The 20,000-nt window shown below is 46.1% G+C and overlaps 1 protein-coding gene across 2 annotated transcripts in view; it reads right to left on the reverse strand.

Moving 5' to 3' along the window:
• abtb2b (ankyrin repeat and BTB (POZ) domain containing 2b) overlaps positions 1-20,000 on the reverse strand; it is a 56,290-nt gene that overhangs the window by 13,768 nt on the left and 22,522 nt on the right. The window contains exons 2-3 of one of the 2 annotated variants that reach the window (XM_061221778.1): positions 7,671-7,817; positions 2,798-3,005 (exon numbers count right to left, since the gene is read on the reverse strand). In XM_061221778.1, the coding sequence (XP_061077762.1) occupies positions 2,798-3,005; positions 7,671-7,817 (355 nt within the window). Of the gene's footprint in view, positions 1-2,797; positions 3,006-7,670; positions 7,821-20,000 lie in introns of both variants that reach the window. The other variant, XM_061221777.1, reaches the window with a different exon arrangement.

Raw genomic sequence — 20,000 nt, forward strand, 5'->3', positions numbered from 1 at the left:
ATACTGGCAACTGAAGGCAATAAACTTCTAGAACACTGACTAATTCTGAGACAACTTGACTTACTTAAAGGTTGAAGCAGACTGTCATAAACCTCTCTCTTCTTTTCCACTTTTAAGGAAAAATATGGCAATCACTCCACTCCACATTCCACTCTCCGTTAGCAATGCAATAAAGAGGCACCTCGTCAATATAGTTTTCTCTCCTCTCTCAACGGGTCAAGCCCCTGGTCATGTTTCAACACCAAATCACTCTTGTGAGATCTGGTCTCAAGTTCAGCCTCGGGTTCAACTTGAAAAGTGAGCCGACCCCGTGCCCCACATCATAACTGCCGCCCGCCACACTTTGAAACAAGATAGCGCCCCCCTCCTCCAACGCGGCCCAAAGCACATCACCTGCTGCCCACATAAAATTAAGACATTTGCACACCTGGACCACAGTGTGGTGTTAAAAGAGCAATTAGGCTCTGCTCACCCCCGCAGAGCTTGAACCAGGCTGGCACGTGTAGTTTGAGACTTGGCTGGTTTTTATATTCAACTTTATTCTCAGACCACCCGCATTACCGGGGCTGGCCTCCATACAAACAAGCTGCAAACAGAGTCTGTGACTGCATCTCACAGCGATGAACAGCCAAAACATACTGTATAGGACTGTATACTGCAACTTGACTACAGCTGCAATTAGAAAACAGCATGTTTTCTTTCTGTTAAAAGTTAAAGACAGGCTGCCCAGAAGTGCCATGTAATCTATTTGGGCAGGTTTCAGCTCTCTTGTTTGGAGGGGGAGAGGGGGTCTGGTGATTGACCTCTGTATCGCAGCCCTAGGGACGTAGGGAGCCAGGAATGTCTGTGGTAATCCAATGAGCCAGTTCTCTGGCACATACTATCTTTATGGTAACATAATGAGCAATATTTTATTCAGCGAGATGCCTTTTATTTGACCTCTGAATAGGTCACCGTACTCCTATGGCTGACCGTATACTCCTTACCCGGTACACCACCCCCCACCTACACACAGACACACAAACACCCCCTCCACATACACACACCTCTGACATCATTAACACAAACACATTCTCTCTCACACCACACACAAACTCACACACCCATCACTCCCAACTCCTATCCCACAATCCTACTCCACCTATCCCATAATCCCACCCTACACAGCAACCAACATCTGGCCTGCTCCCTCTCATTCCACTGTTCCAAACAGGAGGAGAATTCTCTTCTATGCAACACAGTGGATGGACTAGAAGCTTCTCCCACACATATAACCGTGATGGAAAAACGCTATAAGAAGCCCATTGTTTCACTGAGGCACCTACGAGGAACACTGATCATGTGCAATACCATCCCTCCCTGTAGTTCACTCTACAAGTCTACAAGATTCACAAGAAGCACAGTGGAGGAAGTGATTGTTTAATGGGGCCTGAGATTATAATTGCTGCCAGGCTTGTGGTACCACCTGTAACTAACAACCTCCCCAGGGTGAAGACCCCTCGCCCCCCCACACTCCCACATCACTACCAGCCCCCACTTGCTCACAAAAAAACAACATCTAAAGGCCCGTCTCAGACCAGCACGGGAGAACAAGGGCATTCCTCTCCTTGTGAGGTTAATAACACAGACACCCTTTCTGTGCCTGTCCTTAGTATGAAAGTATGTTTTACATGGACCAGCTGCTGATCTACAGCAGTTGTGAGTCACGTAGCACGTACCTTTTACCACCCACCCACACACACACAAGCACACACACACACACATGCACACACGCACACACATGCACACACGCACACACACACACGCACGCGCACACACACGCACGCACGCACGCACACACACACACGCACGCACGCATGCACACACACGCACACACACACACACACACCCACACACACCACCGGCTGGCACCTCAATCTTGTTCCACCAGCCAGGATAACTCAATCTCCCCTCACTTCAGTTAACCAGGCATATACTGTAACAGCCAATCAGCATTTAGCCTTTCCCTTCACAGACCATTAATTCACCTTACACATTCTCAGAATTCCAGCTAACTAAACAATTCTTTCCACAGACTCTTTCCAAGTAATGGAAGAGAAACCACTGCAGAAAATGCAGCAGAATCATTATAGCGAGAAGCCTGTTCAATGTCCTGACTGCATGAAACCTCCGACGTAGTGAAAGAGATTCATGAGAAATAGTAGTATAGTAATAGTAGCTAACATCAAGTACACAGCTCAGACAGTAATAGTGCAAGCTTATTCCTGATTTTGTAACACTTAATCCAGCAGCAGAGCTGGCCATTTTACAGCTTGCATACTGTGGAATAACCTTCCTTCCAGAGGATGTGGGACGACAAGAAAGTTACAACGGTACATTACCTTTCCAGCTCCTTGTCCACCTCGCTATAATCCAAATCTCTATCTTTTCTCAGTCATGCTGTTCTTAAACTCAGGGCACACAGCTGACCCGGTGCTGTTGTTACCAGGTCGACTGTGTGCCAACTTGCTTTTGAAGAGAGCGATGTACTAGAAGCTTCTCCCATACACATAACCCTGATGGAAAACCGCTATAAGAAGCCCATTGTTTAACTGAGGCACCTACAAGGAACACTGACCATGTGCAATACCATCCCCGCTGTAGTTTACTCTCACCTTGGGTTTGTACAAAGAATAGTAAAAGAAAAATGACTCAAAGGTCTACAAGGGTCAGAAGCAAAGACAGACCGATTGAGTATATGAGCGTACAGCGGGGTACAGACAGAAGGTCGGGGGTGAAGTTTGGGGGGCGCACTCACCTCTCCTTGCTGAGGGACATCCTGGGCGGGTCCAGGTTGGGGTTCTCCATGGACTCCATCTGGGGGCAGCGCAGGAAGTAGTAGAGGGTGTGCAGGGCGTCGGGGGACCAGCACACGGGCTGCTGGCGGGCGTGGCGGGCAGGGCTCAGCCCGGGCCGAACCGCGCTCAGACGCTGCATGTGGTGCATGGCCCGAGAGACCAGGTCACCTGGAGGGGCACGGCAAGATCCCAATGAGGATTGGGACAGACATCTTTTTTTTTTTAACATTTTTCAAAGATTTTTCAGTTTCTCCCAATTTGGTAGCCAATTGTACCCTATCTAATCCAATTAGTGTTAGCTGGGGGATACACCGCCCGCACGCTTTCCCGCGGCGGCCTGAAGGAGAGCAACACGCCTTCTTCAAGCCGTCTCGTCTCATGCTCGTCTCAGGCGCCCGGGGTGCTGTTGTGCGCTGCGATCCGCTAATCCTGCCAAGTCCCTCCCTCTGCAGCAGCGAGCCAATTATGCCGCTCCACGAGAGCCGGCCAAACTTGGCTTTTGGCAGAGAATCGAACCCCAGTCCTCGGTGTGCAAGACAGACCCATTTCTACTCATACTTAGGCATTTACTATTCTATTATCCCAACTTACATTTAAAGACAAGCTGTAACGGAAGTTTAACTTTTACATCCACTTCCTGGAAAATGATGAGTCAATTTTCTGTTCCCCTCCAATCAATATCATTTTAACGCAGTTGCGTGCATTTAATTGAATGTTTCCCTCTTCATTTGACTCCCAGCCCTTCCATTTCAGCTTGTTTTTAAGTGTATAGAACACATCTAGAAGAATGGTGCTACTGCTATTTATATAAAATCAATTATGTCACACACAAATCCAATGGACACAAGTCAATTTTTGGCAAAAGCAGTTTACCATTTCAAGTGTAAGATCACAAGTATATGATTATAATGTTGTTAACTGAACATTCTAATGTTGATGTAGTAATCCTTACTTGTGATTGGAAGCAACGGTGTTCTAGAAAGCATACTAAGAATTTAGGAAAAAACATTCCAAAAACCTACTCTTCAAAGGATTACAATAAAAGAACAAGTGAAAATGCTAAACATACCAATATTTCCTATTCCACAGACACAAGATAGTAGTTATCATTCGCATACAGTAGTTAGTACCAGGGAATAAAGACAGGAAACCCCCAGTGTTACCCACACAATCAGGGAAAGGGCAAACAAACAGGCATACAGACAGACAAATCCCAGGGCAACACACAATCTGGCAAGCCTGTTAAGAAAGGAAAACAGACCGAGGACTGTTATCAGTTTAAAGGGCTGTTTTTGCATCCTCTATTTGTAGCTGAATGGCCAGCATTGCCACTGGTGTCCGTCACAATGCTGATACTCCAACACCCCGTTTGACAGCAACAGCTCCCCAGAGGAGGAACACATATAATTACACTGAAATATCATTACATTTAATGGCATTTGGCAGACTCATATCCAGAGCGACGTACAGTTGATTAGACTAAGCAGGAGACAATCCTCCCCTGGAGCAATGCAGGGTTAAGGGTCTTGCTCAAGGGCCCAACGGCTGCGTGGATCTTGTTGTGGCTACACCGGGGATCGAACCACCGACCTTGCGGGCCCAGTCATGTACCTTAACCACTACGCTACAGGCCATATCATTTTGAATAATATTCTGGACATATCTACATGAGTGTGTTCCAAATGTGAATTTGCGGGACAGTGAGTGAGAGAGAGATTGACAGAGGGAGGACAGGGAGAAGGAGAGAAAGAGAGAGAGAGGAAAAGAGAGAAGGTGAAAGAGGGGAGAGAGACAGAAGCCGAGAGACGGCAGGCGCCAGGCCTGGCAGCAGTTGTGAGAACATCCAAATCAGAGACAGAAGTGAGGCCTTCTGGAGGCCATGGGATAATGGCGGGGGAGGGGTGGCAATTTTAGGGAGCATGCGCCGCTCATTAAAAGCAATTACTTCATGGTTAATTTTTAAGCGGATAACACTGTGTGTGCATGTTGGTGGGGGGGGGGGGGGGTGATAAGCGAGATTATTCATTCGCTCCCCTTGTTCATTGAGCTCAGCGCTCCCTGAAGCCCCGAGGCTGCTAAAGCACTCTTTGTACCCCTCCCAGCCCCCTAAGGAGGCCAACGCCTGTCTGATATCCGTCCCTTCACGCCCAGCCGAACTCAGAACAGTCTGCTGCACTGCAGACAGGAAGTAAAGCCTGAATAATTCAATCAAGTCAACACAAATTCTCAATTAAATGCTTTCATCCCAAAATAATTCGCTTTTCAGTCAACTGCCTTTTTCAAGGCTCCTACACTCAGAGATGATAGAACTTGTTTGTGTACTTTTTTTTATTTATGTTTTATCACACCAAATAATACTATTGTGGGACAGTTTGTGTTTTATTACAGCCATTTTAGTGGATTGTTTCTCCTGGTTGATTGGCAGAATATGAGTTTCCTTTTAATTACACAGCATTGTAATTAAATTAAACACAACAGATGAATATGTTCATCATATGTTAAGCAAGAGGTCTCTGTATTTATTTTTCCCATGGGGCAGCCAGCACATGGTCCCATTGTAGAGTACTGAACCGCAAGGTACCCCAAATGACCAATGACTCACACACAAAAGAATGGTGCTTATATGACCCACTGCGCTACCGTGGGTTAAAGATGACAAGGCTGACTGCAATGGACATGCACGACTTGCACTGTGAAATCAGAAATATAAATGGCAAATTCTCAGGCAAATACCAGACACTGATATCACAACAATTTTAAAGTTCTAAATCTAGGTCTGCCACATGGGTTCTTCAAACACACCTGAAATAATTATAAGTGCCAGCAGCTGAAAAAGCAACAGATAGGCTTTGGTTCACTTCAGTTTGGAGCATTATTCTGAAGCTGGACAGTGGCAACAGTCAGCTGTGTAAAGTCAGGACTGTGCAGGAGGTAAGAGCAAGTGTAATATAGGTATCCAGTACACTACAAAGGCATTGTACCTGTGTGTGTGTGTGTGTGTGTTTGTGTTTTGTCCAAACGTATAGCTAACAGTTGGCTTATATGACCTTGAATTGTAAACACATTTGCACGGAAAACTGCCCCCCCCCCCATCCTCCACTCCCGTAAAACTCCCAGAGTGCATTGCTAGCCTCACTGGCATGAGTAAGATCGGGGCAGTGCCACCCATCTACTCTCGTTTCCTCTGTGAAGCCTCTTCGCAACCATGTCTGTAAAAAGCATCATAAAATGTAATTGAACCGAACTGAAGTTGAGACAATAAGCGCAACAAGTAAAAATAAAAAATACAGCACTCAAAAGGAGATGGCACTTTAAAAATACCAGACCCATCAGAGAAAAGGCCAGAATTAAGTCGTAAATCAAATAAATTAAGAAATTGTGGCAAGTGGTGACACAACAGACACTACCCAGAATACCCTGGGGCATTCTTTATCCAACTGGAACTCTCTACACGAGTGGCCAGCTTCTCGAACAGGAGACATGAGCAGGAAACTGGTTTTCACTTGCCTGTTAAAGGCATTTTAGACTTGCTGCATAACGGCGGTCTTGCTTTAACTGAAGATGTTTATTTAGCCGATAAAAAGTGTGGGAAAACCCTGGCCAAGTGTATCTCAAGCTACAGTGAAATTGTGCACAACCAAACACAGGCTCCGGCTAAGGCATCAAATATGATCAGACTGAGGCAGAGCCAGGAGAAACAAAGGGTTTTTAAAGCCAATTCATATTCATAAACTACAGCTGGAGGCAAATAGATACAGATGCTTGGCACAGCTAAAGATGCCTTCTGGGACATAAAGCTGCACTGTATTACATTGGCTTGTGTAGATCATTGCAGCCACCTCGATATCTTTTCAGATAAATGAGGGAAACAAATCTACAGCAACTGCAGTCCTGGGGCACTTGCAGTGATCTTAACCCCAGCATGGGAACGAAAACAGGAGCTGAGGTGAACACATGTTTTATGTTAAAATATATCTTGTGTGAGATAAACTGCATACTCATTTTACGCAAGTTAAATGGGTTACTGCATGGAAATGGGAGTGACAGAAATAAGCAAGAGAGCGAGAAACAGACAGACAGACAGAAAGGGGACAGTGAGAGGTAGACAGGGGCAGCGATAGCCTTTTGAGACCGGGACCTGGAAGGCTGGTGTTTCTAGCTCCACAATAAGATCAGTGCAGCCGTTGGACCTTGACAAAAGCCCTTAACCCCACATCACAGGATTGGCCCCTGGTTAGTCTAATCAATGTACTAAGTCGTTTTGGATGAAGGCATCAGCTAAATAACTGTAACTGTAGACAGACAGACAGACACTAACAGGCTGAGGGGAGCTTGAGACAGTGGGAACAGAAAGACAGACGTTGAGACAGACAGACATATACAGATAGACATTGAGACAGACGGACTTTGAGACAGACAAACAGACAGAGGGATAATGAGACAGACAGACATACGTTCAGACAGATAGACAGACAGACAGACATTGCGACAGACAGATGGACAGACAGACTTTGAGACAGACAGATGTTCAGTCAGACAGACAGACAGACAGACAGACATTGAGACAGACAGATGGACAGACGGACTTTGAGACAGACAGACAGACAGACGTTCAGACAGATAGACAGACAGACATGCATTGCGACAGACAGATGGACAGACGGACTTCGAGACAGACCAACAGACGTTCAGACAGATAGACAGACAGACATTGCGACAGACAGATGGACAGACGGACTTTGAGACAGACAGACAGACGTTCAGACAGATAGACAGACAGACAGGCAGGCATTGCGACAGACAGATGGACAGACGGACTTTGAGTCCACTCACTGAGCTCAGAGATGCTGCCCACACAGGTGGCCAGGAGAGACTGCTCCAGAGTGCGCAGCTCCAGCTGGGCGTAGGCATCCTCCCGGCTCTCTATCGCCCCCTGCTGACCCTCCGTGTACGGGCTGAAATGAGCGGGCAGGGACAGCACTCCTGGGGAGAGAGGGACAGAGGGAGGGAGGGAGGGACGCGGGAGAAAGAGGAATCAGCACCATACGTATTCCACTCACCAAACAAACAAACATTCTCATACTGAGTTACAATGTAAACACAAGTGTTACAATAAGAATACATACAATACATATTGTGATTTAGATCAGGCGTTTTTAACCTTTTCTGATCCAGGGGCACCCCATCACAAGTTAAAAAGGGTCTTATTTAAAATAAATCTATACATATTCATTGCACATCCATATATAGTCATTGCATATCAAGTCTGGCCAGGGAACCCATACAGTACCTTCAAGGACTGGATTTAGATAACAGAAAAGTAACACTTTTTTATATGAATGTATGATTTTACAAAAAGGCACCTTGACAATATTTATGGAAAATAATACTATCATATCCTTCCCACCAACCCACCCACCCGAAGCAAAGAAACTGAAGAACGTGCGGAACTACATGCCCTACAGGAAACACAGACTACAGACTACATTTTGTCATTTTCCATTATCCTCATTAGAAAGGAACATTTGCGGTAAGTCACAGGCGTTTGGAGATGGAGACATGACTTCAGGGAGGGCGGAGTTGTCGAAGCTGAGCTCCGTGCGTCCCGCAGCGGGAGTTACACGCTCACAGGCCAGGACAGGAAGCCGGTTTGGGCAGGTCTGCGACATGACCCCCGCACAGGCTCCAACCCACAGGAGCTCTTTTTACAGCTCAGCTGATGCCCCACCCAAATCCCAATTCCCAAATCGCCACCCCCCACCCCTCCCTTGCCCCCTCCGACATTGCTTCCAGCAGCTGGCTGTGATTATACTCCCATTAAGTTTAAAAGAATTGAACTTGGTTTTATATAATGGAGAGGGAGATTCCGCCACAGTTCTAATAAAGACAGTCTGGGGTTGACCGCACTGAATGCCATGGGCTGCGTTCCAAAAGCCCTCAAAAACACCACTCTATTGTTTTTGTTTTTCCCATAGCGTGGTTATTCAAAAAATACATATATACTGCACGTCTGCTTCAATTAAGAAAATAAACTTTCGGAAACGGAAAGCAGTGTATCCAAGTGAATTCTTTTGAACCTGTTTTATCCGTCTGTGCTAATGTTTACGGTCTACATAAGACTTATTCCCACTATATTTTGCAATAACCTCACAATAAAATAGCAGAGCCCAAACCAGTTCTAAAGGGTAAAATTTAAGACCTGCACACGCATAAGAGGCAAGAAAAATAAAACACTGGGTCACATATGAAGGTTCAGCGGCGCTGCTGACAAAACAACACATTAAAGGTGTATTTACGAGGCTGATTTTCCCCCCTCTCCGAAACACAAGCCACGGTCTTCCGCAGTGTCCAGTCCCGACGGCTCTGCAGCTCCTGTTCCCATAAAAACCCCTTTAACTGTCCCATTAATATCCCACATCCCACCGCTGCATCACACAGGTATTACTCACACCGGCAACAGAACACTGCAGAAAAACTGAAAATAAGTCTGTCTTAAGAAGTATCTTAGTCTTATATTTAGTCTTAGAATCTTATTTCTATCACTTTTTTGATAAATGCGACAAGAAAACTGCCAATGAGGCGACAAAGTTTGACTCATTTCAAGATTTGCCAATGGGGTGAGAAGATTTCACTTGGAAACAGTAACTTAAGACAAGCTAATATTTTCTACTTAAGAGAAACAAAGAAAATCTCACGTCTTATTTCAAGCATTTTTTGAAGTGTAGACAATGGTCTAAGGAGTCTAAGGGTTTAGGAGTCACTGACCCAGTTCACCTCTGACCTCTGGCCTGGGCCAACCAGGGTGGCAAGGACAGTAACTCAAGTGGCCACAGAAACCTGCCCATTCAAGCTTAGAGTCCAACATAAAACAATGTTCCGTAAGAGCCCTAATCTTCCGCAACCATGCAAACGTGTCCAATGGCAACACGTGAGCTAATGAATGCACTTCCCAAATGCTTATTTTTCTTTCCTTCCAGGGGGACGTTCGGAAATGGAATTAACTTCACCAGAGAAGTAATAATGGGGGAGAATAACAGGCAAGAGAGGAGCCAGGCGTAAATGGGTGTTAATAAGTTCTCGGAAGTCAAGGATGTCTAGTTTATTTACAGCTTCGGGTGGGAGGGAGGGAGGGGTGACAACTGGGCAGGATGAAAATAGCCCGACTTGCTAATTACTTCGCAGAGGGATGTGCATCTTCCATGCATAGCGCAACTGAAATGTCAGTTTAATTAAAAGAAAAAAAAGAAGATGGGAAGGAGGAAATGATGGAAAAGAAGAGCAAAACAGGTATAAATGAGAAGAGGGCCTGGTGAGGAGATCTGAGCCAAGGGTCTATGCCCAGCAGGAAGGGAGGCCTCTGATCGGTGACACTGCATGGACTGCCCCTTTACGACCTTTAGAGAGAGTTACCGCCACTGCTGCTCACAGGGGCACTTAGCAGTGGAGGGAGGGGAGTGTGACCTGATCTAAGCAGCAAGATAATCGGTGTCATTTTGGGATTGGATTCGACATTTCCACCCGTGCAACTTCCCACCCACCACCTTCAGTCCCCCAGACCCTCACAGCAAACCCCCCACCGAGCCCTCCCAGGCATTCTGCCCAATTAAGTGAGAGCGATAGCCATGCCAGGGGGACTTCTCCTGAGTGCCTCGTGGTGACGGATGTCTTGTGAAGCAAGACTCGTAGTGAGTGGGCAGGGCGACACTTTACCAGGGTAATTATTTTCTCCTGACTTCCGTGGAATCTGGACCCTCAAAGTGTCTGTAAGAGTGCTGATCTAGGACCAGGCGTCCCATGTCGAGGTCCTAAACTTTTACACAATGAGCTAAAATGTAAAACTGATCCCAGATCAGCACACGTACACTGAAAGGCTTTATTAGTACTGGCCCTCGTACAGGTAAGTACAAAGACACCTCTGTTTATGTGGCTACAGTAAGTTAATTCTGCTCCATGCAAGCAGACCCAACAGAAGCACTAAGCAGAACTGACCACTCTGAGCAGAACCCAGTCCAGGACCGTCTCTCAACAGTCAGGCTTTAAAGCCAGACTTTCCTTTGATATTCATGGTCGACAGGCACGCCAAGCAAAAGGAAATGGCCTACAGATTGTAAATGATGGTAGGAGGAGCGGAGAAGAGAAAAACATTACATGATTATGAGTTCATTTACAATTTATGGGCTCGGGCGTAAGTGAAAGGATTGATCAGAGAGAAAGCAAGAGGCCTAATGCTAACCCCTCCCTTCCTTCAACACTTTGAGCAAAATTGGAATGCTTGCTCTGCAAAAAAACCCTACCACAGGAATACATAAAAAGGGTTTTTTGCCGTTAGTGTGACCCTGTGGTGAAGGAGAAGGCGAGAAATTGGACTTCAGCGCATTTCGAGAGGCTCTTTAAAACCCTGACACCGAAGTCGCAACGTCAGTCAGCTCCAGAGCTACTCCTCTCTCCAGCACCTTATAAATGTTAATTCTCCCTAAAAGTGGGAAGAAGGAAGAGGGAAAAATAGCCAATTTAGTGGTTGAGCTTGGAGAAAAGAAAAAATCACTAGACGAGCAGAAAATGGTAATCCTGGACCATAAATTCTGGGAGACTGCTTAAATGTTAGCTTAATGTAAACATTCCCCTTGTACGATTTCCAAAACAGGCAATCTGATTTACATTTACAATGCCCCATTTCACAGCCTGGGCCAGTCCTCCATCTTACACTGAGCGGCAAGGTCCAGAGGGAACCTGTACGAGCCTGTATGACAAACAGGTATTTTACACAGGAGAGTAGGAAAAACAAGTTCTGCTTCATTTAGACCAGGTGTACCAGAATTTATGGGGTTGGGGTGGCAAAGACGATTAGAATACAAGCGAATGTGTGTGTACGCGTACAGCTTTTAACAATGAGATTAAGGGGTTGGTTATGCCGGAGAAGACAAATGCAGGATGCGTAGGGTCTCGGCCTATCTCTCGGCGTGGCGTGCGTGTGTCGCCTTGCACTCTACAAGCGCTCGGTAGACACATTTACTGGTCATCGTCACTGAGAGAATACGGAGCCGGGCTACGTGAGGGACAGGCTTTCTGTTCTATATCTCAATCTTTTATCACCTTAGGCAATAGAGATGCTCTTGAGCCTCCATGTTGGCTCTCAATAGAATATTAAAATGGTAAATGGACTGCATTTATCCAAAGCACGTTATATTGATGCCTCTGATTCACCCATTCTCACACACTCATACACCAACGGTGATAGGCCGCCCTTGCAAGGCACCAACCAGCTCATCGGGAGCAATCGGGGGTGAGGTGTTTGCTCAGGGACACTTCGACACACCCAGAGCAGGAAAACAAACTGGGAACCTTCAAGCTAATGTCGCCCCCTCAAATCTGTCAGAATTGTAAACATGGTCATGCCAAATGTGGGTTGCTGTAAGGTTAGTGAGCTACAAGTACCAACAGTAAACAATATCAAAATAAAAACACAACACGTAACATCCCTACCCTGCAACAGTTTAAAATCTGGTCGCCTCAATATTCCTCACAGGGTTGGGTCCAGTCCTTCAGAAAGGGAATATTGGCAACCCAAACGAGTGTCAGTGACCGAGTCATTCTGAATCATAGGAAGTGGTCCAAAAAAAGCACATTTTTGCACATGGAGTAATCTGTGAAGAGCCAGCCAGGCACAGAGAGAAGGCCAACACTCAGACACAAGCTCTCTCTCACACACACACACACACACATACATACACAAGCACACAGCCGACTCCAGTGTGTGACTGCCACACTTGAAAGGTCAGAAGCCTGTGGTGATTGGTCCAAACACCATGAAGTGCTATTTTTCTTGCCTCTTATGAAGTCCCTTTACTAATGACAGCAGTCATTTAACTTGAATTAGAAACAGACTTGTACAACACAGTATCCTCTACCCTGCATGCATTTTTTTATTGTAATGGCATTCTTCCATTTAATGAATCCCATCCGCTTCACGCAGAATCGCGTGCCCTGTTCCTGACGCCCATGCTCACAATGTGCCCCACACTCCCAGTGACCTCTGACCACCCCAAACTCCCCAACCTCTCCCCTGCCTTTGTGCAAAAGTTGCTCAACATCAATGCAGTATGTGCTGACTCGATCGCACACAATGACAAAGGCTTCCTACAACAAGCTATGGTTCACAAAAGCCATGGATCTGTGGGGTGCTCTAAACTTCTGCCCCGTTTATCTCTCCCCCCTCCCTCTCGCTCCCTCACACACACACACACACACACACACACACATTTCCAAATGTTCGCCGTTCTGTGGCTTTTTAAAAAGAGACAAAGAAAAGTTTATTTCTGACGTCAAGTATCTGTTGCCATGCCAATCTGCACTCGTCTTTTGAAAAGGGTGAAAATAGTTGGACGGTTAGCAGCAGCAGCTGAGTAAATGCTGCTGAAGTCAAACGGAAACGAGGGCTTGTCACGCTTGTGTTTCAATCGGTACTCCCAGCCCTGGCCCAGTGGCTCTGACCTCCATGTCATCCCGTCCGGGGAGACCCCGAGTGTGAACGGAGTTATTCTCCATTCCAGCCAGAGCGGAGGCCTGTCCCAGGCTGGCCGTCTCCCCCAAGCCGAAACCGCCCGTTACTCATTCACAGTTTATGTACATATCACTGTAAAGAGGTGTCCTGGGCCCAACCAGCCTCCTGACTCTGTCAAGAGAGAGACGCATGGCTTTACTGGGGTTCAACTCGAGAGAAGGGAAGGAGCGAGGGAGAGGAGGGAGAGAGACAGAGAGCAGAGCGAAAGAGAGCAGAGAGAGAAAGCAAAATACATCCATTTTACTTATCTGCACAGTACATATTATCATTTTCAGTTAGTGAGTATATTATACAGTATAGTCATAGTCACTTGTATGTCATACAGTAAGTTACCACAGTGCTGCCCGACTTGTCTTTCCAAGAGACCACCATTGGACTGCATAGAGAGGAAGCGAGAGGGAATGAAAGACAGAGATAATGAGAGAGGTGGAGAAGGGGAGAGGGAGAGAGAGACAGCCAGGGCGTTTAAGCTTCGTGGTCGGTCAACAGGAGGAACCACGCGCTCCGCTCCGGATTCAGACAAATTGGTCTGGTTGTGGTCAGGCTCTAACATGTGTTCCAGTGCTGTGCAATGACCTCACATTCACTGCGGTCATACTCGAACAGCTGAATACATAAATTGGTCACAATTTAAAAATATATTCCTAATCCATTCCACACAGCTTCACACAGCATACGTATGAAAGGATAGCGCACACATATGAATATATATAAATATATATAAATGGGGACACTGAAAGAACATAATGGCGTGGGTCCATATCTGAACTGATCCCCTGAAGTGGTGTGGAGTTGTGAGTTGCGTTGAATGGAATGGGCAGCAGGTCTGGCGGTTCGTGCTGGTGTCGCATCCTCTCTGGGCCTGGGGTGGAGGCAGCAGGGAGGCCGCACACACACACCGCACACACACCACACACACACGCCACACACACATACACACACTACACACACACTCACACACTCACACACTCACATACACACCACACACCACACACACACACACACACACACACACACACACACACACACACACACCACACACACGCGCCACACACACACCGCACACACACACACACACACTCACACTCACCACACACACACACACTCACACTCACACTCACACACACACACACACACACACACCGCACACACACACACACACCCCCCAGCGCAGCAGTTTCCCCCACGCTGGCAACCCTCGAACCCCAAAGTGCGTCATCGCAGGCCGGCCAAAGCTCCAAACCGAACCCACCGCCCGGCCATCTGCTCTCCTCTTCTCTTCTCATGTGTTTTGGGGCGATGGAGGGATCAGCGGATTCAGCTAAGCTCCTGTTATGAAAGGGGGGGGGGGGGCACTGGGGGGGGGGGTTTTGTTCTCAGCTACAAAGAGAAACAGGCATCACCCCCCCCCTTCAGGTTTAACGCTACACAAACAGAACTGACTTGTCGGACAAGCAAAAGAACAGAGGAACAGAGGAGGGGGGAAGAGTTTTGTTTATTTTAAGAAAAGCACTTCAGAAATCCTCAGCTGGAATGCTGGGTAATACCCCAAGCCTCCAGAGCGGTCGGGAGAAGAGGCATTAAGAAGGGCCGAAGCTCGCTGTGATGCGGATCCCTCAAGAAAACAAGCTTCCCGCCCCTCTGTCACCGAAAGGCTCTGGCAGTACGCACGCTATGTTTGGTCTAGTGAAGGCCGGTTGTTGATTCTGCCATCTCAGGGCAGTTCTTTCATTCCTGAAGCCAAGAGGGGGCCGGCAACACAAACGCCCGAGTGTGTTACACGTCCTGAAGTGGACACCTGCTCTGGTGCTTAAAACAAGATCCGCTTTCTTTAGACCGCCGCTACAAACTGGCAGGGCCTGGAGCTTCAAACACACTTCTGTCCGGAGAACAGCACCTTTCTCTGTGAGAAGGTCTGCTCTGTTTACTCACCGCCAAAGCGGGAAACCAAAATATTGGGCTCAGTTGCTCCTTTTTGCGGTGGCCTCAGCACAATGGAATTTGTGAACTAGCGTACCGCCGGTGCGATGACAGTGCATTTCCTGCTCGTGACCGTGATTCCGAGCCGCCCGGGGTGCTGTTGTGTGCGGTGATCTGCTAACCCTGCCAAGACCCTGCCTCTGGAGGAGCGAGCCAATTACGCCGCTCCACGAGAGCCAGGGCCGGGAATCGAACCCCAGTCCTCGGTGTGCAACTGCAACAAACTGCAACCGTAAGTCTGCATCTTAGCCTGTTGCGCCACCCACCACAGCTCCCGAGCAGAGATTCATAAGGGAGCCCCTGATTCCAGCAGGACCCCTGAAACACTGCATCATAGTGTGAGAGGGCATGCAAGCTAGAGAAGGCTCTAGCAGATTAAAAGCCGCATTGCTGGGCTATGAATCCTGCCCTAAGGTTTTCCCTCCATCCCCTCCAACATGCCGGAGTGAAAAAGCCCTTCATTTGAGAACATCATGAGTAATCCTGCACTTGAAAACTCACCAGGAGCACAGTTTCACAGTTTCACTGGGGCAACACTGGCCCTTTCCTGCAAGGAGCATGTTCGGATACTACTGTATCAGGTCTTGTCAACAGTCATCTGTAGTATTGCGTGGCATGTCCAATGTAAAATATTCACTGGCTCTCCTGTACTTCTACGTGTGGCCTGTAAGGTGTAAAATAGTCACTGGCACTCCTGTAGTACCGTGTGGCCTCTCCAGTAAAAAAATCACTGACTCTCCTGTAGTACTATGTGTTCTGCAGGGTGCAAAGTAGACACTGGCTCTCCTGTAGCACTGTCTGGTGTCTAGCGCCTAAAATCGGCATGTTTCAGCTGATGTGTTCTTTGTACAGGCTCGTTCAGCACTACGGTAGCCCATGAGGCACGTACACACAGAGATATTTATATATAAACCGATGCATATGCACACACATATCATATAACTGAAGTCACATAAGAGGTTTCCAGCTAGAGATAAAATCTTTTTTTGTCCTTAAAAATGAAACACAAACAAAGGTTCAACGGCAAAAAAAATACTTGACCAGCAGTCACACAACAGTGACAATTATATTCTGAAGAGAAGTTCTTTAAAAAAGATTCTGAAATCATTGTTTGCCATTTTTTGCGGCAAGCAAAAACCAAAGGTTCAATGGAGAATAAAATAAAAGCCAGGATAAGTACATTTCTACAGTAGAGCTTTCTGATGATGAGTCACACATTGCATGGTAAGCCCTTGGAGAGAAAAGAGGATTCAACATTTTTAAAGCTCTTTTGACTGGCTCCTGAATCTGCCAGAACAAATGCAGAAAATGACTTACATTATTTTTTCAGTTTTTATTCTAGTTTGGGTTGTGGGTGTCTGAAGTTTCTCAAAGCGTTTCGAAATACATGTTAAAAATGTGGCACTGCCTTTCATTTCGAGACAGATCCTGTCATTCATACGAATGCTGTCTGGCCCATTTGCCATTGTCGGCACAAGGGCCGTTTTCAGGTTCTTTTAAAATTTAGCCAACTCCCTTTTTTAATTATGTCATTCTTTTTATTGTCAGGATAATCAAAAACACTGCCCCAAGACAAAGTGTTGTGCAAATTAAAACAAGTACCCCCGCCCCCCCATGGTGAAACTAAAGAAACAAGCCTCAAGTCTTCAAGACTGATATTGGCATGAAAAGAACTCTTGTTTGCACATGCAAGTGCCTTAAAGTGGTTCTTATGGAACAAACGCAGGTTTGTATGTTTTCAAGAAATATAACGTTCACTTCGACACAAACCTCCTCTATTCGCATGTAAGGACACAAAGGTCTCCATCTTTACAGGGAACAAAGCACAACACCGGCAATTTGTTTCCAAACGAGAACCCGAGCAAGCTAACGTGCCCTTGTTAATCGGTTCCCCTTGATTTGTGTGGTCAAGCTGTTTTCTTTACACTCTCCCACTCTCTCTCCCTCCCTCTCTCTTTCCCCATTGGTAGTGGAAACAGTAGGCCAGTCACCTCCTTGGACACAACAGTCCCTTTCTCGGGTCCAGTACAATCGAACGGCTGTTCAGTGCCTAAACGCTCGCTCCTCAGCAGTCCACAGAACTGTTTGATGGTGAGAACACACATCAGGACACCTACGTGTAGAGTGAACAGATCTTCCATTTATAGCCAATGGTCGAAAAAGCAAGCCAATCCTAAAACAGGGATGTCCAATGTTATACAAAAAGGAGGTGGTACAGATTTTGTTTTAGCCCAGCACTAAGACACCTGATTCTACTCATGCATGGGTTAAAGTACAAGATTAGTTAATTAGCTGAATCAGCGGTCGCATTGCTGGACTAAAACAAAAACCTGCACTCACTCTGAAATTTCAGATAATATTGGACATCCCTGCTCTAAAGCAATAGACCATGATGCCTTGCATGTTAGAAAGGATGTCAATAAGAAAAATAAGAGAGAAGTTTTGGTCTGCTCTATGAATGCTATATCAAAAGTAGCATTTTTTCATGTATGTATGATAGGGACAGAGAAAAATGCATTCTCACATATGAAATTAGCTTGTATGAAGTTAACAGATCACATTCCTAAAGACTGCAGCGTTTCAGAAAGATGAGAACAAAATCTCAAAGCATAATGTGTCTGCAGCAGTTCCTGATTTTGTGTGAGAATGTGCGTACATGAATAGGTCCGATGACTGGCGTGCATGCATTAGCTTGAACCGATTTCTGTGCGAGTGTGCGCGCACCTGTTTTTCTGTGAGATTGTGTGGAATGTGTGAGTGTTTTTGTGAGCCTGTGAGAGTGCGTCCTGGTTTTTGGTGATTCTATGAGTGCAGCATGTTTTGGTTTCATGTGGACACAGCAAAGGCAGAACCTTACAACATTAACCGGCAATGTTTTTCCTTTAAAAACACAATCTTGGGAACAGAAGAGAAGGATAGAGAGGCACGGCAATGTGACGGCCATTACGGCTATCTCTTTCTGCTGTCATGTGCCAGATAAACATCCCATTAACACCCCCCTGTGCCACCACTGTGTGCTGATAGCTATGGTGCCTTATGAGAGTTCTCAGCACTCCTGCCTATTTGCCCTGGATAAACAAGTCAGCATGGCTGTTTATCTTGGACAAGGTGCAAACACCGATTACCATGCAATCCGGCTAACACATCACCCCATGGTAAGGGCAGGGGGGATGTGGACAGAGACATCTCTTCTCATCTATGGTATCTAACATCCAAATCAGGCTAAAGAATGCAGTCCTTGGTTTCCTTTGTGTGTTCTACACTCATGAAGTTGAGTTTTCTGATGTTTTAGCTTTCAGAGCAAATAAACTATTAGATTGATTATGAATTTCATGGGTTAGACCAAGATTCCTTTTAAATACAAAGCATTTTTTTAAAATATATATATGAAAGATTCCACCAGTCACACAGACTGCATCTAAGACTATGAAAGGCAACCAGCGTTCGACGGACAACACTGAACTTGTGTATAAGGATTTGGAAAATTATTTGTTTTCTGCCTAAAATCCCTGAGACTTCTCTGGAATTCCTTGCCTCCATTTTATAGTGGAAAGCAGGTTTGTACAGGAAGTAGACCTAACCTCACTTTCCTGGCAAAAGGCTCCGTGATATTTAAGTTCAATTACACTGTGTCTAACACAGTGCACTGCCTGTAATTATACAGAGGACTGCTTACAGAGTGGGATCCCTAACAGATCTCCACAGCCAGTAACCTCATTGCTCCTATACCAGCCAGCTTGTTTTTGACATTTGACAAAAAGTATTCAGTAGTCTCTTTTTGCAGAAGAATACATTTCCCTCACTACAAAACAGAATATATGTACCAGCGAACACAATGTTCTCACAATGTTGTGTTAGTCAGTCTATGTCAGCTATGTCCGTTGCTTGTTGATCATTTCAGGTTTTTCTATTCAGTTTTGTTTAATTGCCATTATGTGATGGTCTTCAGTGATTGTGAAAACACCTAATATATCAGTCCATCTGATTCAGAGATGACAGATGAGTCATAATGGAAAATGAGGAGCGAGATTCGCTCAGAATGAAAACTTCCCACGCTTGGGATGTTCAACTTTCAGCAAGTAAAAAAAAAAAACCAATACATTCTTGGTACATCCTGTGCTTTAACAACCTACCTCCTTATTCCAAACTCTATAACTCTATCTATTCCCAGAAACTGTACAAGGAAAAAAATCAAACACTGGCACACACACTCACTTCTCTCTTTACACCAACCTCTCTCTCCCTTTCTCATACAACCTTCTTTATCTCAATCTCTCTCACACACACAAACTCCATTCTTTATCGCCATATCTCTCTTACAGATGCGCGCGCACACACACACACAGAGGTTGGAAGAGGTTGGACCGGATATCCAGTCGGTTTGAGAGGGCTCTCTAGAGACAGACAGAGGCCAACAGCATGTCCTTTGAGCCCGAGGGGGTGGGCTCACACTTACACCAGACCTTACTGATCCAACATGCAGCGGCTCCACATTACACCCCAGAGCTTTCAAACAAACACATCTCCTCTGTAAGACATCTTTGTTTCCACACACCCTCTCCGAACGGCCTGGAGGGTAATCATTTCATTAGGGCTGCATATCGGCCCTCGGCCATTTTCCA

Source organism: Conger conger, chromosome 15, assembly GCF_963514075.1.
Source record: "Conger conger chromosome 15, fConCon1.1, whole genome shotgun sequence".
In the NCBI taxonomy this organism is placed as follows: Eukaryota; Metazoa; Chordata; class Actinopteri; order Anguilliformes; family Congridae; genus Conger; species Conger conger.